Below are 26,023 nucleotides of genomic sequence, written 5' to 3' on the forward strand. Positions count from 1 at the left end.
CCATCTCTCCACCACCACTGGTGATTGATTAAACTGGTCCACTTAGAATACATCTCAGAACTTTTGGTGGGAATACTAGGCACTTTCTTTCCTCCTGGAAGTAAACAAGGAAGCATGGCTAGATGTGACAAAGAAAACATCTTAGGATGTGAGGTGGGCCCCTTAGGATGAGATCAGCACCACAGAAGGCAGAGAGGAAAGAGAGAAAAACAGATCCTTATGACATCACTGAGCTTCTGGGTCACACCTTGCCTGAAGGTGGAGGGCCTCCGGATGTTACTATTTAAGCTAGTTTGAATGGGCTTTTCTGTTACTTGCAACATGATGTCGCAACAAATGTAGGGTTCAGGCATCCAATAGAGAGGTGTGGGGACAGACTATGTAGCCTTTATAATCTCATCAAACCATAAGACTCTATGACATGTCCAAAGGTTTGAGGTTGGATGGCAGTAATCAGGCCCGGGAACTTGGGTTGGGGGCTCTGGTGGGATTTTTTTTTTTTTTTTTTTTGACCAGTGGACCTTACAGAGTATGAGTTCCAAAGGTCAAACTCTGTTATAGCCACATAAAAACCCTTCAATAACTTGTGCTTGATAATTGACCCAGAGCATCTTCAGAATACAGCTCTGTGAGCCCTGCCTCAGCTTCAGGGCTCCACAGACCTGGGTTCAAATCCCACCGCTGCCACTTCCCCACTGGTTCTTGGCCAGTCTCTCTGGGATTCTGTGTGCCTCATCTGTAAATCGGAGATAACAATTCTTACCTTGTAAGAGTGGTGAGAGGATTAAAGCTAATGTGGGTGGAGGAAGCTCAGGTGTGATGGCTTTTATCTAGGGCAGTGATGGCTCAGAGATGCAGCTGAGACCATTAGGAAGCACGGAGCTCTTACCCCCTCCAGGCTCTGACCGGGAGACCTGATTTTGCATATGAGGAGACTCAGGCACTGGGATGTTACGAACTGGGCCCCGACCCAGAGCTGGTAAGTGGAGGTTCTGGGATTCCAGCCCAAGGTAGCGTCATCCACCGTGCTGCTCTGCCTTCAGCGTGGGGGCTGTGTCTGGTCCCCCAGCTGCTGGGAGCTGAGCTGCAGAGGGTGAGGGCAGGATTCCAGGTGTCCAGCAGGAGGTTTCTCCACCCAGCCTGTGACTCGACCCTGGGGCCTGAGGTTGGAGCAGGGTGTGGGTAAAGCTCCGGAGGGTGGCTGGGGGGTAGAGGAGCAGGAAGTGGACACTCCAGGGAAATGTCTTGAAGGAGGCAAGAGATCCCATTCAGGTGAGCATTTCCACTCTGCAATTACCTGCTCAGCCAGCACCCCAGGTAGCTGGGGCCCTTGACTTCTCCTGAATGACCCCACGGCTCCCACACCTCCTTGAAAAGATGGTTGGAACAAAAAGCTTTCACAAGGTCTGGAGAATGATGAAGAAAGAAGCCTGGTGGGCCCTTGGGCAAGCTCTGCCCTTCTCGGGCCTTGGCTTCCTCCTTGCTGTAATGGGGTGGTCGGGAGGGGGCGCACAGATTTCAGAAACCCTTAGCCCCTTGCCCAAGTGGCCTGTGCAAGTCAAGGAGGGTGTGGAGAAAGCAGCTGTGGCCACATTGGTCCCCTGGGCACACACACCTGATGTTCTAGAACCAGCAGTGTGGACACAAGTTGCCCACACTACCCATAGACACAGAGACCTCAGCTGGGAAGACCCTGGCCTCGGAAATTCCCACAAGCTGACCTCAGCCCTGACCCATCAGGTTTGTCACCACCCCACCCCCAACTAGGGGTGCTACCCAGCCTCCAGGCTTTCACTACAAAGGCCAGAACGTCTCAAAGTTCTGCCACATATGGCTGTGCTACTGCTCACTTCCTGGCACCATGCAATCAGGAGGGTGTATTTGGGAAATCTCGAAGGCACCATTTACCCTGGAGGCCCTCCCTATCAAGGCCTGAATGAGGGTGTCTGTCCTAGGCAGGGGAGGAATAAATCCCCCGTTGCTCTCTTTCTGCTCACAGACACTGGGACAGGAGGGCCCCCTTCCCCCAAGAATTAAACCTGGTTCTGAGCAAAAACAAAAAAAAAAACCCGTAATTTCAAATCTGCTGGGCTTTTGTGCAGCCAATGACCCCCAGGATCGCAGCCGTGCTGTGACAACCCTGTGGCCTTGGTGCCATCTGCTGGCCAAGTGACTTGGGAGCTAGGGAGGGGTGCTGCTTTTGTGAATGGGCCTCAGAGATCCCCAACCTTCTTCATATTTGCGAACCTGCCTTGTTGGAGCCTTTTCTAGGGAGAAAGTAAGCAATGCTCCAAGGGTTCCTGGAGGACCCAGGACCCTCTGGAGGGAGGAGCAGCTGCTTCTTTGCTGCTCCCATAGAAGCCTCTTTCTGAACCAAGACGGGGGGGGCCACCCCAGAGTTCCCTCCCCAAGCTCCAGGAACATGGATGTTGGCTGAGATGGAAGGGATACAGTGGAATTCTTCCGGCTCTGGCCTCCAGCTGACCAGGTCTGAGACCAGGTGAGTTCCCCTCTTCCCCTTTACTCTTCTCCCCAACTCCCTTCCCCGGCCACACCAGACCTCTCCTCTGACCTTCCCTCAGAGGCTACATGGTGTTTGAGGCAGCCTCTTTCCCCTCTCCATGCCTCAGTTTCCCCACCTGTAATGCAGTGATTCTGGATTCGCATCCCAGAAAGGTGGCAGCGGGAGAGAGCTCTATGTTTCCTGTTTGGGTGGCTATGACCCTTCTTTCTGGACATGCCTCCTGGTGTTTGTGGGCAGGAGTCTTTCCAGGCTATACAGACACCCAGCAATGGAATTGCTGGGACACAAAGGACGTATAGAGTTGCCGACTGAAAGAAAAAAAAAGCACAACCTATAAGTTGAGAATTATGTTTTATTCAGCAGACTTACTGAGGACTTACACCTGGGATACAGCCTCTCGGTTCTGAGGGGCTGTTCCAGAGAGAAGCCAGAATACATAGGAGTTTTTGCTGAGGAAAAAACACGCAGTAGGACATCCAAGGATTACTGCTAGTCACAAAAACACATCTCAAGTTAATGATTTCAGGGCTTCTCTACGTATGGGAAGATGCAAAAGTCTGGGCTTATTGAAATCATTCCTTTGATAGGCACCTTAATCATCCAGGGCCAGTGTCCTGTTTTTCTCCATCCTGAATCCCCTCAGGGCACACAGTTGGGGGCTGCAGTGGCTGATGGCTTTATGGCCACAACATCCTTTGTTTACTGAATTGGCAGGTGACATGCTTTGTTCACAGTGTCAACACGACTAAATAATGCCAGTTTTCCAAAGTGGTGGCACCAATTTACATCCCATCTGCAGAGGATGAGAGTTCCTGCTGCTCCATGTCCTCACCAACACTTATTTTTGACTAATGTACACTCATTCATCCCATGAGTACAAAGTGAACTTTCATTGTGGTTTGGGTTTGCGTTTTTCTGGTTCCTGATGAGGTTTGACATCTTTCCATACATTTTTGGCTGTTTCTGTAAGTTGGCATACAAGTTGCCATTTTTCTATTGAGTTGTTTGTCTTTCTTGAGAACTCTTGAGAGTTATTACATATTCTAGATGGTAAACTTTTCTTGCTTATGTCTCACAAATATCTTCTCCCAATTTGGTCTTATCTTTCTACTTTCTTTATGTGTTTTTCTTTTGCCATGATTTTGGACTTACACAGAAAAGTTGCAAAAGTAGTGCAAAGAATTCCTTCATATCCTTTACTCAAATTCCCCAAATGTTAACATTTTACCACATTTCCATCCTCCTGTTTTCCTTTTCTCTCTCCTTCCCTCCTTTCTTCTCTCTCTCTTTTTCATATATATATATATATATATATGTTTATTATATTATATTATATATAAAATACACACACACACATATTCTCCCTTCTCCCCTCCCCTCCCCACAAGACACTTGAGAGTAAAGGATGGGGGCAGAATGATGCCTTTTTATGCCTAAATACTTCAGTGTATATTTCCTAAAAACAAGAACATTCTCTTATATGTAATCATAACCACTGAACAAATCTCAAAATCAGGCAATTAACACCGATACACTACCATTATCTGACGTACAGACCTTATTCAGATTTCATCATTTGTGTTAGTAATGAACTTTAGAGCAAAAGAAAATCCCATATCATGTGTTATTTTCAGTTGTTAGGTCTCTTTAGTGTCCTTTAGTCTAGAACAGTATATCATTGTGTTTCATAACATTTTTGGACCGTTCCTCAGCTTATGTTTGTCTAGTGTTTATTCACTGTTATATTAAGGTAATTTTTGATGCTGTGTCCTTCTCAGTGCATCATACCAGGAGGTACATGATGTATGTTTATCCCATTGCTGGTGATAGTAAATTTCATCCCTTAGGTTAGGGTGAGGTCTTTCAAGGTTCTCCATATAAAGTTACTATTTTTCCCTTTGTAATAATAAGTATATGTGGGGAGATACTATGGGACTTTGTAATTATCCTGTTACTTTACTTCTCAAGTCCATTAGTTTTACATCCATTGATGGTTTTCCCTGAATTATTAATATCGTGGTTGCTGAACAGTGGTTTTCTAATCTCATCCTCCCTTGTACATCAAGTAGTTGGCTTTCTACTGTAGAGAAGAGCTTTTGTCCTCTCCCACAATTATTTATTTAAACCTGTGTAAATTCATGTATTATTTTATTTGATGGGTTATAATCTCTTACTATCCTTATTTTATTTTGATGCTCAAATTGTCTCAAATTTGGCAGGTGAAGCCTCTTAAGTTTGTTCCTGTGTTTTATGATGTCTTTTGCTCAACGGAAGTTCTTAACTCAAGTGAAATTTAATTTATTGATCTTCCTTCACAGCTAGTGCTTTTTATTGCTTGTTTAAGAAATTCTTCCCTAGCCAACTTTGTAAAGATATTCTCCTGTATCTACTTTTTAAAAGTTAGAGATATTTGTCTTTCTCATTTTGGTCCTTAATATACCTGGAATTATCTTCTTATGTTAACATTTTTTTTATTAAACTGTAACATATATACAAAAAATGCGCAAAAGAGAAGTGTACAGCTTGGTTTATTTACCTCTTACAGGAGTAAGTAAACAAACTCCTATAACTAGCATCCTGATTGATCAACAGACAGAATATTCATAAGATCCCACAAGCTCTTCTTGTGTCCCCCACTTCCAGTCACTTCTCTCCCCCAACCCACAAGGATGACCACTCTCCTGACTTCAAATACTACTGGAAATACGGTGTGGAGTAGGCTCTCTATCAGTCAGGGTTTTCCAGAAAAACAGAACCAATAGGAGACAGATAGTTGATAGATAGACACATAGGTAGACAGACAGAGTTATTTTTAAGGAATTGGCTCAGGTGATTGTGGGGTTTGGCAAGTCCAAAATTTGTAGGACAGGCCAGCAGGTCAGAGACTCAGGCATGAGTTGATATGGCCATCTTGAGGCAGAATTTCTTCTGTTAAGGACACAAGTCATTGGATTAGGGCCCACCCCAATCCAGTATTATCTCATCTTAATTTGATTATATCTGCAAAGACCCTATTTCCAAATAAGGTCACATTCACAGATCCCTAGGGGTTAGGACTTCGACATAGCTTTTGCAGGGGGTGATACAATTTAACCCATAACAGACTCCAATTTAATTTTTTTCCTCTGGATGACCAACTGACGTGCATCATGTATTCACCAGTACCTCCTTTCCTCACTGGCTTGCAATACCACCTCTAGAGTCCATTAAGTGGACGTGGGTTCTGTTTCTGGGTTCTCTGATGGTCTAATGTTGTGTTCTTGAGCAGATACCCACATTGTTCCAATTACTCAGGTTTCTTTTTTTTATATATATTTATTTATTTATTTTTGGCAGCATTGGGTCTTCATTGCTGGGTGTGGGCTTTCTTTAGTTGTGGCTAGTGGGGGCTACTCTTCGTGCAGTGCACAGGCTTCTCATTGTGGTGGCTTCTCTTTGTTGCGGAGCATGGGCTCTAGGCGCACAGGCTTCAGTTGTTGTGGTGCATGGGCTTAGTTGCTCCGCGGCATGTGGGATCTTCCCAGACCAGGGCTCGAACCCGTGTCCCCTGCACTCGCAGGCAGATTCTCAACCAGTGTGCCACCAGGGAAGCCCTACTCAGCTTTCTAACAGGACTACACATCTGGTGGAACAGGGCTTCTCATTTTATTTCTCCTCTCTAAGACTTCTTAGGCCTTTGCTTTTCCATATAAATTTGAGAAACAGCTTGTCAACTTCCACACACCAAAACATCGGGGACTTGACAGGAATTGCATGGAGCCTATGGATCACCTCTCTTCTCCCAGGAAGCCTTCACTCCTTACCAACCCCATGAGGCTCTCTGCCCCCTCTGGGTTCACACTCGCCCCACTCTATTCTATAGAGGTGATTTGGCCTCTTTGGCTGGCCTAAACCCAACAAACCCCATCCCAATGCTGCCCCTGTGGTATATTTCTTTTTCAAGCCGCCCTCACATGTTTCCTGTGTGTGTCCGTATTCCAGACCCCCTAAAAAGACCCTGAAGGAGGATCTGAGTGGTGCAGTTTTCCTGTCTCCGCCCTCCCCTCTCTAGGGCCTAGAATAGTGTCCTGGGAATCCACAACCCCAGTTAAGGGCCCTTCCTCCTAGTCACCACTCCCTTCCACAGTCGATCAATACAGCAGCCAGAAGAACCCTTAAACTTACATCAGATTTATCCCTCCTCCGTTCCAAATCCTCCCATGTTTCCCCAGGTCATCCAAGGAAAAGCCCAAATCCTCATTACAGTTTTTGAGAGACCCTACGCCATCTGCAAGCCCTACCCATTACCTCTCTGACCCCATTTACTGCTCTTTTCCACACTCACTCTACCTCAGCCACTCTGGCCTCCTTGCTGTCCTTCAGGCATGGCAGGGACAGTCTCGGCTCAGGGACTTTGTATTTGCTATTCTCTCTTTCTAGAACACTCTTCCCCTAGCTATGCCCCTGGCTTGTTCCTTCATGTCCTTCAGATCTTCGCTCAAATAGTATCTTTTCAGTGAAGGCTTCTGTGACCACCCAATATAAAAGATATAAAATTGTAAAAGTCCTCCTTCTCATATTCCCACCCTCCTTTCTCTGCATTTTCTTTTTACCGTAGCAGTTTCTGCCATCTCATACACTGTATATTTTTTATTGTGTTAATACCTATCTCGCATCGTTAGATTGTAACCTCATGAGGGCAGAGATCTTTGCCTGTTTTATTCAACAGTGCCTAGAACAGCACATAGGGCGCAGTGGGTGTTGAATAAATATTAATTGAATAAATGAACTAGAAGGGAGGAGACCCAGGCCCAGCCTGACTCTTTATCCACTTGCTGGGAGAGTTGAGTGGTCCACTCCCCAATCCAGGCCTAAGTTTCCACATCAGTAAAATGGATCCACATCGATTAAATGAGGGAGGATGTCTGTGTGTCTTTGAGGTCATTCCAATTCTGATAGGAGGGTTGTCTTGAGAAAGGGGTGAACTGACCTGGCTGAATGGGGTGTTTGCTGCCCCCTTGTGACAGGGCCTACCCTTCCCCAGTACTAGTGAGTCTTAGATTTCCCTAAACTCCCAACTCTGCCTGTCTCTGTGAGGAAATATGTGCATAAGGAGGGCACCCCTTAACCCAGAGACATCCTTTCTGCTGTCTCACCTCCACTGACTCATCTTCATTCCATTGCCTCAGCATTCAAGGCTCCCTCACAGGACCTCTTGGTCTTTGATGCCTCTCATGCCAATTGCCCTCATGTCACTGAGACCATATGTTACAGGCTGAATTGTGTCCCCCAAAATTCATATGTTGAAGTAATAACCCCCAGTACCTCAGAATGTGACTATTTGGAGATGGAATCTATAAAGAAGTAATTAAGTTAACATGAGGTCATGAGGGTGGGCCCTAATCCAATATGACTGGTGTCCTTATAAGAAGAGATTAGGACAGAGACATTCACAGAAGGAAGACCATGTGAAGACGTGGGCAGAAGACATCCACCTACAAACCAAGAAGCAAGGCCTCAGAATAAACTAGCCCTGCTGACACCTTGACCTCAGACTTGTGGTCTTATCCTCAATTCTTCCACCTCTGAGCAGGTGACCCCAAGAAGGTCCTCCAGATACGAGCTCTGATAAGATGCTGGTAAATTTTTCTTTTTCCTTAAAAAAAATTATCTGTAAGGTCTTGCGTTTTTTAAAAGTATTTATTTATTTTTGGCTGTGCCAGGTCTTCGTTGAGGCATGCAGGATCTTTGTTGTGGCATGCGAGATCTTTAGTTGCGGCTTGTGGACTTCTTAGTTGCGGAATGTGAACTCTTAGTTGCAGCATGTGGGATCTAGTTCCCTGACCAGGCATCGAACCCGGACCCCCTGCATTGGGAGCGTGGAGTCTTACCCATTGGACCACCAGAGAAGTCCCAGGTCTTGGATTTATTTATTTATTTATTTATTTTGCGGTACGCGGGCCTCTCACCGCTGTGGCCCCTCCCGCTGCGGAGCACAGGCTCCTGATGCACAGGCTCAGCGGCCATGGCTCACGGGCCAAGCTGCTCCACGGCACGTGGGATCCTTCCAGACCGGGGCACGAACCCGCGTCCCCTGCACTGGCAGGCAGACTCTCAACCACTGCGCCACCAGGGAAGCCCTTGGATTTTTTTTTTTTTAAGTTTTTATTGTGGTAAAATATACCTAACATAAAGTTTACCATTTTAGCCATTTTTAAGTGTACAGTTCAGTGGCACTAAGTACATTCACATTGTTGTGCAACCATCACCACCATCCACCTCCAGAACTTTTTCATCATCCCATCCTGAAACCCTGTACCCACTGAATACTAATTCCCCATTCCCTCCTCCTCCCAGTCCCTGAGCAATCACCATTCTTTTTATTTGTACAAATTTGACTACTTTTAGTTAACTGATTTAAGTGGAATCACACAATATTTGCCATTTTGTATCTGGCTTATTTCACTTAGCATCATGTCTTCAAGGTTTATTTATGTTGTGGCATGTACTGGGTTAGCCAAAAAGTTTGTCCAGGTTTTTTCCTAAGATGTTACAGAAAAACCTGAACAAACTTTTTGGCCAATCCAATATCCAAATTTCCTTCCTTTCTAAGGCTGAATAAAATAGTTCAGTGTATGTTATACTACATTTTGTTTATCCTTTCATCTGTTGATGGACATTTGGTTTATTTCCACCTTCTGGCTGTTGTAAATAATGCTGCTGTGAACATTGGTGTACTTGCATTTTCTTTTGCTCTAACTCCAATTGGCATGAAGGTCCTTGATTGCAAAGGGGACCTGGGCCCTTGATTATGGATGAGCACCCTCTTCTGAGCCCAGATCACACATCCCGTGGTCTCCTCCACATCTTCTCTTGAACAACATAAGGGCATCTATATCCAGCTTAACAGAAACAGCCCTGAACCTTTGCTCTTCCCTTCCAAACCTGTTCCTCTCCGCATTTTCCCATGTCGGTAAACAGTCGTGGAGCCACCCAGCTATACCAACTAGAAACTTGGCAATAATCTTTTATATTCTCAACCCCCTACATCCATTCACCCGAAGTTCTGATACGTTTTTCCAAAACATTTCTCACATCTGCCCACGTTTCATCTCCCTTTGCCCTAACCTGACATCACTTGTCTCCTGCAAGACTACAAAAGGCTCCTCACAGATTTCCTTGCTTCCACTTTTGCCCTATCTAGCAAACCATTCTCCATCTTATTTGTTTTTAAAGCTAGGTAATATATACATGAGTTTAAAATCCCTTCTCTACAGGTTACCTCTTCAGAGGCAATAGCTGTTCTCTTCTCCCTGGCCCGCTTCCAGACAGTCGGAAAGGTACTCCCGTGGCTGTATATACTCATCCCCACCCCCATCTACCCACATTGCTCTAGGCCTCTTTTTTTTTTCCGCTTTATACGCCATCTACGCCTTTTTTCTCATCATCACAAACGGACGTGCCCGTCTCTTAGGCAGTGCCCGGCCTTACAGGCTGGACCGAGTGTGCCAGTCTCCAACCAGTCACTCCTCTGTTCCAAAGCTCGACACCTGGAATGAAATCTCTTGCTCTCTTCTTAGCCCTGTCTCCCTCTTGGCCTGGAGGCCCCTACCCCAAAGCTCAGTTTTTTGTTTTTGTTTTTTTTGCGGTACGCGGGCCTCTCACTGTTGTGGCCTCCCCCGCCGCGTACGGACGCGCAGGCCCAGCGGCCATGGCCCACGGGCCCAGCCGCTCCGCGGCATATGGGATCCTCCCGGAGCAGGGCACGAACCAGTGTCCCCTGCATCGGCAGGCGGACTCTCAACCACTGCACCACCAGGGAAGCCCAAGGCTCAGTTTTTAAGTCATCTCTTCTGAGTGGCCTGCCGCCACGTTATCTCTACCACCGCACCTAACCCCATCTACCAAGGTCCTCGACACTACTGAAGTTTACAAGTTCACGGTTACGTTCTTTTACGCCCTTCCCCTGAGTGGGGAGCACCTCGGGCCAGAGCCAATCCAGCAGGTCTACTTCGTCCAGGAGGAAGAAACCAGTTACTACCCTGCCTGGCATTTAAGTGCAGGTAGACTACTACTCCCAGAAACCCTTTCGCCTCGGGCTGGAGATTTGCCCTCTACACACGCCCAGTGGAGGAGGCTGAGCATGCGCAATGGAAGATGAGCCTGCGCGAAAGGCTGTGCGGGCGGGGACCGCATCTCCCAGCAGGCCGTGGGGGCATTCTTTTATCCCAGCGTGACTAGTGACTTCCGGCGTGGAGGGGCGGCGCGGTACCTACAGCTGAGCTAGTACCTGGAAAAGCTAGGGGAGCGGCCGAGTGGCCGGCGGGCGGTAGCCGCCATGGAGGCTGTGCCCCGCATGCCTATGATTTGGCTGGACCTGAAAGAGGCCGGCGACTTCCACTTTCAACCGGCCGTGAAAAAGGTGAGTGCGCCTCCTCCCCGTCCCCCCTTCTCCCGCGTATCTCTGTCGTCTGCCGGCGCGGGACGCCCCCTGCGCGTCCATCATCTCCCCAGACCCTGTCGCGACGTCGGGTGAGGCCAGGAGGGGCCTCCGCTGGCTTTCCTTAGCTTGGCCCACCCCCATCTCACCCCAACCCACCCCTGCGCGCCCGCAGGCCCCGGGTAGCACCCGCTGTCTCCTCGGCCATCCAAGATTCCCATCCAGGCACCTCACTTCCTCGGTGTGACGCTCTGGACCTCGTTCTGCTCCGCCCCTAATCCACGCCAGGACCGCCCTGCGGGCAGCAGTGGGCGGCCCTCCCTGAACGGCTGGGTGGAAAGGCTGTGCCCGGCCCTCGGTGCGCTGTCTGTCCACGACCGGACTGGGACAGACGCTGAGGATGGCTCAGGATGTGTTTTAAGATGGGAGCTCCGTGAGCCACAGGAATGCCTGACCTCTGCGATTGGAGTCTCTCTGACACTTGGTGCCATTCTGTCTGGTCTCCTCAGAAGAAGAACCCTAATCTGGAGACCCTTTGGACCAGAAGATACAGTTCCGTGTCATTTGGGGAAGGGTTACTGCCTTTCACGACTGCCCAGAGGGGATAAACAGTGTTGTAGCTTCCGGAGAGACTTTAGGAGTCATTTGTTGAACCTTCAGTTGGACGGAAGAGGCTGGCAGGTTTGGTGCTGACGGAGGCAAGGGATCGCTGTGGCGAGATCAGGTGTGGCTGGTACAAAGTGGGGCCAGGTGTGTCGACTGGGCATCAGAAGCCCTCTGAGACATCTGCTGCCTTGGGAATGACCACCTGGTAGCATTGGGGATCAGAGCAGAAGTGAAAAGGAACAACCAGGAGGCTCTTGCAGGTTGATATCCTTGTGGTTTTAGTACCATTCAGTAAGGTGCTTGAGGAAAAAAATAGGACAAAGAAAATAGATTGAGAAGTAGTTTCCGAGGAAGGTCTCCCATTCTCTCTTGACACTGCCACTGCCTTAATTCAGACACTAACAGTTTGTATCCCTTTGAGTCCATCATTTAATCTCTTTGGGCATCTTTTCCCTCGTTTGTAAAACCAGGAAATTAGATTAATTGATCTAAAATTCCAAAAATTTGTTACCTCTTTCCCAGAGTTTGGTAACTCCTCTCATGGAGGCCCAGGGGCTCCCAGGGAGAACACTGCTCACATAATACCTTGTGGGCTAGGTGTAGGTGACAAGAGCATCAGAGGCTAAGTTTAAACAAAAAGATCTCCAAGGAGTTCCTGGGCTAAGATTTTATCCACTGGATTTATCTTCCATCTGCTCTTTTAATTCAATTAGGTGAATTTTTCTAAAACACAGCAAAACTTTGTTTTCTAGTTCAACCGTAACCCATTCAGAACACTCTCTGACCTACCCCAGTTCTTTCATCATTTTTTCAGGGCTCAGTATGTGTTTGATCTACATGCTTCTGATACAAGTATCCTAGATTCTGTTCACAGCTACTTGCTGTTCCCTTAACATTATCTGTATGTTTGCTCTTCTGTGCCTTTGGTTGTGGAATTCCTCCCACCCAGAAGAGCTCACGTCTTTGCCCTCTGGGGTGGGGATGGGGTTCTTCTTTATAAAAAAAAAATTTTTTTTTGATGTGAACCACTTCTAAAGTCTTTATTGAATTTGTCACAGTATTGCTTATGCTTCACGTCTTGTCCCCCTGGCCCCGAGGCATGCAGGATCTCAGCTCCCCGACCAGGAATCGAACCCGCCCCCCTGCATTGGAAGGTGAAGTCTCAACCACTGGACCACCAGGGAAGTCCTGATGGGGCTCTTCTTTAATCTCTATTTATTGGTTCTGTCAGTCTTTCAAGGTCCAGTTTAAGCTCTGTCTCATCCACAAGCCTTCTTTCGTCTGGATTAATCTTTCCCTTCTCTGAATTCCTCACTCTTTTTATCCTTTACCTAGTGACAGTTACGTGAGCTATGTTTTAACCCCGCTGTTCTATTGTAAGTAACCTGAGAGGCATCTCCCTGCTCCTCAGAACCTAGCAGGGTCCCTTTTTCATAGTTGGCATGCAGGAAAATGTTTCTCAGATGATTGACAGTTGAGAGGGAATTAAGAGATGGTGACCATAAATTTATGGAAATCCAGTGGATAAAATCTTAGTCCAGGAACTCCTTGGAGATCTTTTTGTTTGAACTTAGCCTCTGATGCTCTTGTCACTTAACACCTAGCCCACAAGGTATTATGTGAGCAGTGATCTCCTGGGAGCCCCTGGGCCTCCATGGGAGGAGTTACTCATTAGCCATTTACTAAGGTGGTATCAGATGCTGAGGAAAAATTCATTTCCTAGACATCTGCTCTTTTTCTTTGTTTCCTTATTTTGGGGTTGGGGAAAGATACACCATTTATTTGATAGGTTAAAATTGTTGCATGTTTTACATGAACCCACTGAAAAGGAATAGCAGTCTTGTGGGTGGCCAACCCCTTCAGGTACTCTGGAACTGTCTTCCTGCAAAGGAGACTACAGTAGCCACTGCAGCTGGGAACTCTCCCTGACCAGGACTCCTGTCCCCAACCCTAGAACCCACGCTTAACCTTCTGCCACTGGTACCCTTGTCCTTTCCTACCCTTGCTGCGACCTGCAGGAACCTTCACCAATGACTTAGAGCTTAGGAGTAGAATTTAATTTAGGATAGTGGAATGAAAATGGTTCTGTTGAGGTCAATCTGTTGAGCACCATGCGGAGTCCTGAAATATAGATGAATAAGAGTCCTTTTTTTCATGGAATACATAGTTTGGTAGAGGAGATTTAAAAATTAGATTGTGACATCAGTGGAAGAGTAGAAATATGTGCAGTGTGTACAGAAGTACCAGCCTAAGGAGGGGCCATCAGGGGAGGCTTGCCAAGGAGGTGGGTTTTGAAGAATAAATAGGAGTTTTCCAAGAAGGTAAAGGGTTTCTTTATTTGTGAGAGCTGGGCCTTTGAAAAAAACCTTTCATAATGGTTAGTACTGGTTTTCATTCCTGATGGATATGCCTTCAATTATGGAATAATGTGAAATAAGAGCCAGGAGAACAGCAGGCTGGTTTTGAACAGCAGTGCCAAGTTTTAGGTTGGGATACCTGGACCCACATAATTTTTTAGTGGGGACATGCTGCTAGCCCTGTACCTTACCTGTGTTTTGGAGTCCAGAGTGCTCACTGGAAACTGATGAAGGATGACTCTGTGCTCTCCATCAGTGAGTGATTTGGCCACACATGTTCATGTTTGAAGTTCTTTCCTCCTGTGGTCCCAAACACCTGCCCTTAACCAACTGCACTTGAGCTCAGGTCAAGCTCACTTGGACTCAGGTGCTACATCCATCCCTGTTTCATTCATTGAACAAATAGTTATTGAGTGACATTCTCAGGGCTGTATGTGATGACAAAAATCTCTGCCCTCATGGAGCTTACCTTCTAGTGATCCACATAGTAAACCATCCTCAAGGACAGATGTACTGTAGGTAGCCACCCTACCAACCAAGTGGCTTCTTGGCCTCTCCCCTCTTCCCCCTCTGGCTGGGTTGCTCTCTCTAAGTCTCCACTTTCGCACCAGGTTACTCCAGAGAAACTGTCCGCTGTTCAAGGCCTGCCACCACTTCGCTTCAGCCTGCCTTTCACACTTCAGTCTTACCAGGCCTCTCACATAGGAACTTTCAGCCTCTTTTGCTGGTCATTGTCCTTGTTCCGGTCCTTACTGGAATTCCTTTCCTCCTGTTCATCACCCAGGTTGAACCGTACTTTCTCGGGGTCCCTTTAGCTGCCGGCAGTTGTACCACCCTCCTTCAAATTCAGACAGATCTTACCGCTCCCCTCACTCAGTTGACCTGTGCCACAGAGTGTACACTCTTGTTGCCTCTTCTTACTGTTCATCTTATTCTCATGTAGGTAGAATCTGGTTTTCAGGTTTGTGGAGTTTTTATCCCCTTCCAGATTTCTCATGGGACAGCTCACTCTTGAAAAACTTGTCCCACACATAAATGGGGAAATGAGATGACCAGAGGCCTAAAAGTGCCTGGCTCCTCAGCAGTGAGGAGCACAGGATGTCGCCAGTTGCCTTTGGTGGTGACCTGTCTTATCTCTTATCACAGATTTGGAGTCACTGAGCCGGTCTGCTTGAGCCTGTCTGCCCACTCGAGTTTACTGCAGAATGGCTTCAGGTGCAGGTGACCTGGATTGTTCAGTTCATTCTTCTCTGACTTTAATCTCACACGTAAAAGCCGTATATCCCTTTCACACCAGATTCTTTACTTGGGAAGTAATAAATACTTGTGTGTAGAGAGTGCTTAGGTTGAATGACCTAGTCTAGTTCTAGCACCCTCCAGGGGAGGTAACTTGAGTCGACCTCACTAGTGTTATCCAGGCAGTTGGAGGGGCCGTTCAGAAGAGATGTGGGAGAGAAGCCTTGAGTCTTATGTAGGGGTTAGACTAGGTGAGGATGAATGCCTGTTCTCATCCCTGATGCTCTTGGCCTGTAATTTGGTCTTAGGCTTGCTGATACCAAGGGGCTGAAGATTCCCCTTGGCAATAATACTTCCTTCTCTGCATAAAATTAATCTCACTTGAAATTCAGTAGCAGAACATATATTGTATTCATTAACAACACTGTAAGTGGGACTTAATTTTTTGTGGAATAACCCAACGCATTCCCCATATTTGAGTCAATCCTGCAAGTGAAGAAAAAAAGAAATATAATGTGCATGGTGAATGAATACAGTGCCAACAGCTGTGATGCCTTTTATTGCCTTTTCTTCTTGGGTTATTGCTTTAATTAGCACCATGAAATTCCAAGGTGTTATATCAAATTAAGAGCAGAAGCTAAACATCCCCATCATCCAGGAAAAAAAAAGAGCATACACAGAAGAATGAGACCATGATAGTACCAGAGAAGGTGACACAAAAGGAATATCCCTGGGTCAAGAATCAGGAAGTTTGGCCCAGAGTGCTAGCACTGCGATTGCTCATCTCTGCAAAAGAATGGCAGGACCCAGGATGGATGTTTCCAGTGATCTCAATTTACCTGCAGAATTCTGGGCTATTTGTTGCTCGGTAGAAGAGCAGAGTACCATCATGGAAATAGTATAGACGCTGGAATCAGACAGACTTTGCCTTAGGTCCCACCTTTTCGACTTAATAGTTGGTGACTTTCAGCTGCTACAAATGATTACATCATTAACCTGTGCCTCATTTTTCTCACCTGTAACATGGACTAATATACCTTATAAGCTTGTGGGAATCAAGAGTTAATGCATGTGAGTCCCTAGTACAGATCTTGGCATATTGTAAACAATATTTTCAACTTAGCATCCTCTTCCTCTGTTTAGTGAATAGCTCAAGGCCTATGACAGCTCTGTGAGTTAGACATAGCAGGTAATTTTTTTAAATAATTTTTTTTAAAATTTATTTTATTTATTTATTTTTGACTGCATTGGGTCTTCGTTGCTATGCACGGTCTTTCTCTAGTTGCAGCGAATGGGGGCTACTCTTCGTTGCGGTGCGCGGGCTTCTCATTGCGGTGGCTTCTCTTGTTGCGGAGCACGGGCTCTAGGCGTGTGGCCCTCAGTAGTTTTGGTGCGTGGGCTCAGTAGTTGTGGCGCACGGGCTTAGTTGCTCCATGGCATGTGGCATCTTCCCAGACCAGAGATCGAACCCGTGTACCCTGCATTGGCAGGTGGATTCTTAACCACTGAGCCACCAGGGAAGCCTCATAGCAGATAATATTAACTCCATTTTACAGGTGAAAAACCAAGCCCAGATCTCAAAGCAACCCAGGGGCATAGCCAGGACTTACTCAGTCTTGGTATTTCTCTCTGGAAGTGCTCTTTTCATTCTCTTTTATTGTTTTCACTTATAACTCCTTCCTCGCCGTTTTGCCCCCTGCCATGGCTCTGAACCCTGGACATGCTTTCAGCATAAAACTGTTCATAGGTCTCATTGTTCCCTCAGAAAAGGATTCCCAGCTACTCCAAAGCCTGGCTGGGCTCTGGAGGTTCCCTGATCCTCCCAACCCCCACCAGCTGTTAGTTGTGTAGCTGTGCTGGGGTCCTGTCAGTGCCTTCTAGTATCTTACTCTTGATCTGGGGTGCTAAGGCCCAGGCTCTACCTGCTGCTGGGCCTTCCTTCTCAGACTCTGCTGTGACCTTCAAATCCTGACCAGACCTTGTTCCGAGCTGTGCAGAGGTGTGAGCTATAGAGAGAATGACTGAGAGATGGTCTCTGTCCTTTACTCTAGAACCTTCAGCCGCCTCTTTCCTCTGTTCAGTAGGGGGAGTGATCAAGCCATGGAGGATTTTATCAGAATTTAAACAATAACCTGTCTGCTCCACTGACTCACTGTGTGGCTGGAGATTCATTTTCGCTTCCCATTTTTTGTTTTATGAGAACCATGTTTAAAAAATAGAAATGGATTGGTCTAATGTGTGGTTAAGAATATGGGCTCTGGAGCCCAAATGCCTGGATTTCAGTCACTGCCCCATCAGTTATTGGTGCTGTGTGACCTCGGCAAATGCCTTAACTTCTGTGCCTCAGTTTCCTCATTTCCTCATCTGTAAAATGGTGACGATGATGATGTCTGCTTCTTTGGGTTGTTGTTAGGATTGAGTGACTTATTAGGCACTTGGCACAGTGTTTGGCCTGTGGGTAGGAGCTCAGTAAGTGTTTGCTGCTGATCTTGGAGGAGGAATGAGACAGGTAGAAGGTTTCCTCTAGGGGCAGTTTGCTGGCAGTGGAGGCAGCATCTCTCTCCCCTTTACCATTGTGTGACTACAGGGACAGATGTTCTCAGCGATGTCAGGTGAAGCCTTGTTTCTAGGACTCTCAGATATCCCTCCAATCCCTTCGGCCTCTGTCCCACAGGACCTCCTGCAACAGGAGTAGTTCCAGCTGCCTTAGTCTGTTGATCTTAGGTGAACAAGGGGCCCTTTGGTCCAGGCCGTGCCTCCAGGCTGGTGAGTGTGCTCACTGTCCAAGAGGTGGTGAGTGCTGTTGTGGGCAGGCATGCCAGCCCCTTCTCTGATATGGGCCCCCTCCTCTCCCCTCCCCCTGTCTGGGTCATTCCCATCACACATCCACAGGCCTTTCCTCACCAATGAGATCACTTACTTCTGTGGTGCCCTTTCCGCAGGAAGGCGGGCTGGTGAAGAAGCCTTTGCGCTCCCACTCTTCTTTGGTTCTTCTTCCTACTACATTTGCTGTTGGGTCAGGATTATGACTGTGATCATAATCACACCAGGACACACCAGGGACCACTACTTGACGGAGGCTTGAATTTGTGGCCCATTTTGGGATGCTCAGTAGGATCCCATTTCAGACAGCTGAGTTCCCCAGCTTCCTGAGCTGGCAGAGTCCTGGGCTTCATAGAGAGGGCTGCAGCATGATGAGGGCCAGCCAGGGTGTTCCATTCAGGTTGTTCAGTCTTCTTTTCCATTTTGTTCAATGGAGGAGGCTCCCGCAGTCAGCATCTTGGTGCTGTCCCATTACTGAGGTCGAGTTTCTTGCGGCCCAGGAGATGAGCTCGTGGTTGTGGGTCTGGACTCCATCCTGAGCCCTGACGAGTGATTGCCGAGGACTCGGAGGGCAGGAGCGGGAGCAGGGCAGTATGCTCTATCCCTGGTTTACAATCTTCTCTCTCTCTCCCTAGTTTGTCCAGAAGAATTATGGAGAGAATCCAGAAGCCTACAATGAGGAACTGAAGAAGCTGGAGTTGCTCAGACAGGTAGGAGGATAGTGTTTTTATGCAGGTGTGGACAGAATTGGTTTGATAGGGAAGTAAAGAAACCACCTAGAACTGTCTTCTTATTTTAATTCAGTATTTTTTCCTCTGTAAAAGCAGCAAAATTAATGATAGAAAAATTTGAAAGTACTAAAAGCAAAAGAAAAAACGCTTTTCACAATTTTTTTGTATATATATATATTTTTAATGTTATTTATGTATACTATATACAACCACAGTAGGACCATGTACCACCTATACTGCCTATGTAGCCTGCCTTTTTCACTTAACATACTGTGGATATGTTTCTGTATCAGTGAGCATACAACAGTGGTATTTTTTTTTTCTTGGTTTATCTAATAATTTTTCTTTACGTTTTATTTTATATTGGAGTATAGTTGATTTACAATATTGTGTTAGTTTCAGGTGTACAGTAAAGTAATTCAGTTATACATATACAGATATCTGTTCTTTTTCAAATTCTCTTCCCATTTAGGTTATTACACAATATTGAGTAGAGTTCCCTGTGCTATACAGTAGGTCCTTGTTGATTATCTGTTTTAAATATAGTAGTGTGTATATGTCAATCCCAAACTCCCAGTTTATCCTTCCCCCACCACCTTTCCCCTTTGGTAACCAAAAGTTTGTTTTATAAGTCTGTGAGTTTTTTTCTGTTTTGTAGATAAGTTCATTTGTATCATTTTTTTAAGATTCCACATAGAAGTGATATCATATGATATTTGTCTCTGTCTGACTTACTCCACTTAGTGTGGTAATCTCCTGGTTCAGCCATGTTGCTGCAAATGACATTATTTCATTCTTTTTAATGGCTGAGTAATATTCCATTGTATATATGTAGCAAATTTTTTAAAAAAATTATTTATTTTTGGCTGTATTGGGTCTTTGTTGCTGTGCGTGGGCTTTCTCTAGTTGCAGCGTACAGGGACTACTCTTCGTTGCGGCGCACGGGCCTCTCATTGTGGTGGCTTCTCTTGTTGTGGAGTGTGGACTGTAGGCGTGCGGGCTTCAGTAGTTGTGGCACGCAGGCTCAGTAGTTGCGGTACACAGGCCCTAGAGTGCACAGACTTCAGTAGTTGCAGTGTGTGGGCTCAGTAGTTGTGGCTTGTGGGCTCTAGAGTGCAGTCTCAGAAGTTGTGACGCATGGGCCTAGTTGCTCCACAGCATGTGGGATCTTCCTGGACGAGGGATTGAACCTGTGTCCCCTGCATTGGCAGGCGGATTTTTAACCACTGTGCCATCAGGGAAAGTCCTGTACCACATCTTCTTTATCCATTCATCTGTCGGTGGACATTTAGGTTTCTTCTATGTCTTGGCTATTGTAAACAGCACTGCAGTGAATATTGGGGTGCATGTATCCTTTCGAACCTTTCAGGCTTCTGTTCCATTACTTCTTCCCCCTTACCTTTCACCCCCAAGACAAATCCCAACCCCTGCCAAACCGCTGTGGTGTTGTATGTAGGTGGGGTGGTGTACGTAGGTGGGGTAACTCTAAGGAAGGAGGCTGGAGGTGGGAATCCCCCCACCAGGAGACTTGGAGGCCAGCTGACTTTTCAAAGCTGTTTCAGCCCAGAGGGTCCAACATTCTTTGGGTACACTAGACTTGGTTTAACTGTAGGAGGGCCCACCTGGATCTGGAGATTGTGGTTTCGTGCAGAGGGACCAGGCACTATATGTCTGCGGGGGTGGAGGGGGGGCTCATTTGCTGTCACATCCTCCCCAGCTCCCTCAGCCCCATGACAGTCCAGCCTCGGGACCCAAGCCTGCTCAGGCTTTAGGGATGTGACACCAGCCAAGGTCACCGAGGCCTGAGGGGAATAGAGTAGGCATTTCTTTTTTTTTCTTTTTTTTTTTTTAATTTTTATTTTATGTTGGAGTATAGTTGATTTACCACGTTGTGTTTGTTTTAGGTGTACAGCAACCTGATCCAGTAATACATATACATACATCTATTCTTTTTCGGATTCTTTTCCCATGTAGGTTATTACAGAGTGTTGAGTAGAGCTCCCTATGCTATATAGTAGGTCCTTGCTGATTATCTATTTTATATATATTAGTGTGTACAGGTTAATCCCAACTTCCTAATATATTCCTCCTCCCCCACCTTTCCTCTTCGGTAATCATAAATTTGTTTTCTAAGTCTGTGAGTCTGTTTCTGTTTTGTAAATTAGTTCATTTGTATCAGTTTTTCATATCTGCCTGTAAGTGATAACATGATATTTGTCTTCCTCTGTCTGATTTCAGTTGGTATGATCATCTCTAGGTCCATCCATGTTGCTGCAAATAGCATAATTTTATATGGCTGAGTAATATTCCATTATATATATGTGTGTGTGTGTGTGCGTATTTATATATACACACACACACACACACCCCCCACATCTTCTTTAGCCATTCATTTGTCGATGGACATTTTGGTTGCTTCCATGTCTTGGCTATTTTAAATAGTGCTGCAGTGAGCATTGGGGTGCATGTATCCTTTCAAACAATGGTTCTCTCTGGATGTATGCCCAGGAGTGGGATTGCTGGATCATATGGTAGCTCTATTTTTAGTTTTTTAAGGAACCTCCGTACTGTTCTCAATAGTGGCTGTACCAATTTACATTCCCACCAACAGTGTAGAAGGGTTCCCTTTTCTCCACACCCTCTCCAGCATTTATTGTTTGTGGATTTTTTGATGATGGCCATTCTGACCAGTGTGAGGTGATAACCTCATTGAAGTTCTGATTTGCATTTCTTTGATAATTAGTGATGTTGAGCATCTTTTCATGTGCTTTTTGGCCATCTGTATGTCGTCTTTGGAGAAATGTCTATTTAGATATTCTGCCCATTTTTGATTAGGTTATTTGTTTTTTTGATATTGAGCTGCATGAGCTGTTTGTATATTTTGGAGATTAATTCCTTGTCAGTTGCTTCATTTGCAAATATTTTCTCCCATTCTGAGGGTTGTCTTTTTGTTTTATTTATGGTTTCCTTTGCTGTGCAAAAGTTTTTAAGTTTAATCAGGTTGCATTTGTTTATGTTTGTTTTTATTTCCATTACTCCAGGAGATGGATAGAAAAAGATCTTGCTGTGATTTATGTCAAAAAGTGTTCTGCCTATGTTTTCCTCTAAGAGTTTTATAGTGGTCCGGCCTTACATTCAGGTCTTTAATACATTTTTAAAAATTAATTAATTAATTTTTGGCTGCATCAGGTCTTTGTTGCTGCGCGCGGGCTTTCTCTAGTTGCGGCGAGCAGGGGCTACTCTTTGTTGTGGTGCGCGGGCTTCTCATTGCAGTGGCTTCTCTTGTGGCGGAGCACAGGCTGTAGGCACGTGGGCTTCAGTAGTTGTGGCTCGTGAGCTCTAGAGCGCAGCCTCAGTAGTTGTGGTACACGGGCTTAGTTGCTCCATGGCATGTGGGATCTTCCCAGACCAGGGCTTGAACCCATGTCCCCTGCATTGGCAGGCAGATTCTTAACCACTGCACCACCAGGGAAGCCCCTTTAATACATTTTGAGTTTATTTTTGTGTATGGTGTTAGGGAGCGTTCTAATTTTATTCTTTTGCATGTAGCTGTCCAGTTTTCCCAGCAGTTCCCACACATTTATTGAAGAGACTGTCTTTTCTCCATTGTATATTTTTGCCTCCTTTGTCATAGATTAGGTGACCATAGGTGTGTGGGTTTATCACTGGGCTTTCTATCCTGTTCCATTGATCTGTATTTCTGTTTTTGTGTCAGTACAATACTGTTTTGATTACTGTAGCTTTGTAGTATAGTCTGAAGTCAGGGAGCCTGATTCCTCCAGATTGCTTTGGGTATTTGGAGTCTTTTGTGTTTCCATACAAATTGTAAAATTTTTTGTTCTAGGGACTTCCCTCGCGGTCCAGTGGTTAAGATGTCGCCTTCCAATGCAGGGGGTGTGGGTTTGATCCCCAGTTGGGGAGCTAGGATCCCACATGCCTCATGGCCAAAAAAACCAAAGACATAAAACAGAAGCAATATTGTAACAAATTCAATAAAGACTTTAAAAATGGTCCACATCAAAAAAAAAACTTAAAAAAAATTTTTTTTTCCTAATTCTGTGAAAAATGCCATTGGTAATTTGATAGGGATTGCATTAAATCTGTAGATTGTTTTGGGTAGTGTAGTCATTTTCACAGTATTGATTTTTCCAATCCAAGAACATGGTATATCTCTCCATATGTGTCATATTTAATTTCTTTCATCAGTATCTTATCGTTTTCTGAGTACAGGTCTTTTGCCTCCTTAGGTAGGTTTATTCCTAGGTATTTTGTTCTTTTTGTTGTGATGGTAAATGGGATCGTTTCCTTGATTAATCTTTCTGATCTTTTGTTGTTAGTATATAGAAATGCAACAGATTTCTGTGTATTAATTTTGTATCCTGCAATTTTACGAATTCATTGATGACCTCTAGTAGTTTTCTGGTGACATCTTTAGGATTTTCTGTGTATAGTATCATGTCATCTACAAACAGCTGACAGTTTTACTTCTTCTTTTCCAATTTGGATTTCTTTTATTTCTTCTTCTTCTCTGATCACCATGGCTAGGACTTCCATAACTATGTTGAATAAAAATGGCAAGAGTGGGCATCCATGTCTTGTTCCTGATCTTACAGGAAATGTTTTCAGCTTTTCACCATTGAGTTTGATGTTAGGTATAGATTTGTCATATATGGCCTTTATTATGTTGAGGTGTGTTCCCTGTATGTCTACTTTCTGGACACTTTCTGGATGGTGGCCCTATAGAATGAGTTTTGGAGTGTTCCTTCCTCTGCAGTTTTTTGGAATAGTTTTAGAAGGACAGGTATTAACTCTTTTCTCTAGATGTTTGATAGAATTTGCCTGTGAAGCCATCTGGTCCTGGACTTTTGTTTGTTGGGAATTTTTAAATCACAGTTTCAATTTCAGTACTTGTGATTGGTCTGTTCATATTTTCTCATTCTTCCTGGTTCAGTCTTGGAAGATTGTACCTTTCTAAGAATTTGTCCATTTCTTCTATGTTTCCATTTTATTGGCATATAGCTGCATGTAGTAGTCGCTTGTGATTCTTTGTATTGGGTTGGCCAAAAAGTTCGTTTCGTTACCGAATACATTGTTGAATACAGTTCTTGGTGAAAATGAAAAGTGTGTCTTTTATTTTTACTTAAAACCGAACAAATTTTTTGGCCAACCCAATATTTCTGTGCTGTCAGTTGTAACTTAGTTTTCATTTCTAATTTTACTGATTTGAGCCCTGTCCCTGCTTTTCTTGATGAAACTGGCTAAAGGTTTATCAATTTTGTTTATCTTTTCAAAGAACCAGCTTTTAGTTTCTTTGATCTTTTCTGTTGTTCTCTCCATCTCTATTTCATTTATTTCTGCTGTGGTCTTTATGATTTCGTTCCTTCTACTAACTTCTGGTTTTGTTTGTTCTTTTTTCTCTAGTTGCTTTAGGTGTAAGGATAGGTTGTTTGAGATTTTTCTTGTTTCCTGAGGTGAGACTGTATTGCTATAAACTTCCCTCTTAGAATTGCTTTTGCTGTGTCCCATAGGTTTTGGATCATTGTGCTTTCATTTTCATTTTTCTCTAGGTATTTTTTGATTTCCTCTTTGATTTATTCAGTGATCCATTGATGGTTTAGTACCATATTATTTGCCTCCATGTGTTCGTGTTTTTTATCATTTTTCCCTTGTAGTTGATTTCTAATCTCAGTCTTGTGGCCAGAGAAGATGCTTGATATGATTTAATTTTCTTAACTTTACTAAGGCTTGCTTTGTGGCCCAGCATGTGATCAGTCTTGGAGAATGTTCCATGTGCACTTGAAAAGAATCTGTATTCTGCTGCTTTTGGATGGAATGCACTATAAATATCAATTAAGTTCATCTGGTCTGATGTGTCTTAAGGACTTTGTTTCCTTATTGACTTTCTGTCTGGATGATCTGTCCCTTGATGAAAGTGGGGTGTTAAAGTCCCCCACTATTACTGTGTTACTGTTGCTTTCTCCTTTTATGGCTGTTAGTATTTGCCTTATATATTGATGTGCTCCTGTGTTGGGTGCATATATATTTACAATTGTTATATCTTCTTTTTGGATTGATCCCTTGATCATTATGTAGTGTCCTTCTTTGTCTCTTGTAACACTCTTTATTTTAAAGTTTATTTTATCTGATATGAGTATAGTAAGTCCCCTACATACGAACGAGTTCTGTTCCAAGAGTGTGTTCATAAGTCCCATTTTGTTTGTAAGTCTAACAGAGTTGGCCTAGGTACCCAGCTAACACAGTCAGCTATATAGTACTGTACTGTATTAGGTTTATAATACTTTTCACACAAATAATACATTTTAAAAAACCCACAAAAAATAAAACATTTTTAATTTTACAATATAGTACCTTGAAAAGTACAGTAATACAGTACAACAACTGCATATAGGGGCTGGTATCGAGTGAACAGGCAAGAAGAGTTACTGACTGGAGGAGGGAGAGGAGGTGGGAGATGGTAGGGCTGATGGATCATCAGCAATAGGAGATGGAGGGCAAGCTGCAGTTTCACTCACGCCTGAAGTTGATGGCGCAGGTTCTGATTCCTTCAATTGCATCTACCCTCTTGAAAAAAATGTTCCAGTGATGTTTGGGTAGTACTGTACCAGCTACACCACCGCTGCATTTATGCTTGCTTCCGGACATCCTGGGCTGGAAATAAAGATACTCTACTACTGTACTCTATACAGTACTGTACAGTAAAGTACACAAAAACACAGCCACCTGTAGAGGATGCACGCACGTGACAATGTACGCCAAACACATGAACTGACTTACATGATTAGACATGAGAATGCATGTTCACGTCTTTGAAAGTTTGCAACTTGAAGGTTTGTAGGGGACTTACTGTATTGCTACTCCAGCCTTCTTTTGATTTCCATTTGCATGAAATACCTTTTTCTTTATCATCATTTTCAGTCTGTATGTGTCCCTAGATCTGAAGTGGGTCTCTTGTAGACAGCATATAAATGGGTCTTGTTTTTGTATCCATTCAAGCAGTCTGTGTCTTTTGGTTGGAGCATTTAATCTGTTTATGTTTAAGGTAATTATCGATATTATGTTCTTATTGCCATTTTGTTAATTGTTTTGGATTTGTTGTTGTTTTTTAATTAATTAATTTTTGGCTGTGTTGGGTCTTCGTTGTTGTGCGTGGGTTTTATCTAGTTGTGGTGAGCGGGGGCTACTCTTCACTGCTGTGCGTGGGCTTCTCACTGTCGTGGCTTCTCTCGTTGCGGAGCACGGGCGCTAAGCGCGCAGGCTTCAGTAGTTGTGGCACATGGGCTCAGTAGTTGTGGCTTGCAGGCTCTAG

At 44.8% G+C, this 26,023-nt stretch overlaps 1 protein-coding gene across 8 annotated transcripts in view; it reads left to right on the top strand.

Annotated features, from left to right (window-relative positions):
* The first annotated feature begins 1,158 nt into the window (after positions 1-1,158).
* PTPN23 (protein tyrosine phosphatase non-receptor type 23) overlaps positions 1,159-26,023 on the top strand; it is a 48,572-nt gene continuing 23,707 nt past the window's right edge. For 2 of the 8 annotated variants that reach the window (XM_022573293.3, XM_089918078.1), the window contains exons 1-2: positions 1,161-10,925; positions 18,601-18,675. In XM_022573293.3, coding sequence (XP_022429001.1) covers positions 10,842-10,925; positions 18,601-18,675 — 159 coding nt within the window. In that variant the 5' untranslated portion in view covers positions 1,161-10,841. Of the gene's footprint in view, positions 10,926-10,948; positions 11,668-15,052; positions 15,128-18,600; positions 18,676-26,023 lie in introns of those variants that run through there. The other 6 variants (XM_089918081.1, XM_089918084.1, XM_089918082.1 and 3 more) reach the window with 5 other exon arrangements.

The sequence above is a fragment of the Delphinapterus leucas genome, chromosome 10, assembly GCF_059928025.1.
Source record: "Delphinapterus leucas isolate spDelLeu-1000000601 "Yukka" chromosome 10, BTC_Dleu_Yukka2, whole genome shotgun sequence".
Taxonomy (NCBI): domain Eukaryota; kingdom Metazoa; phylum Chordata; class Mammalia; order Artiodactyla; family Monodontidae; genus Delphinapterus; species Delphinapterus leucas.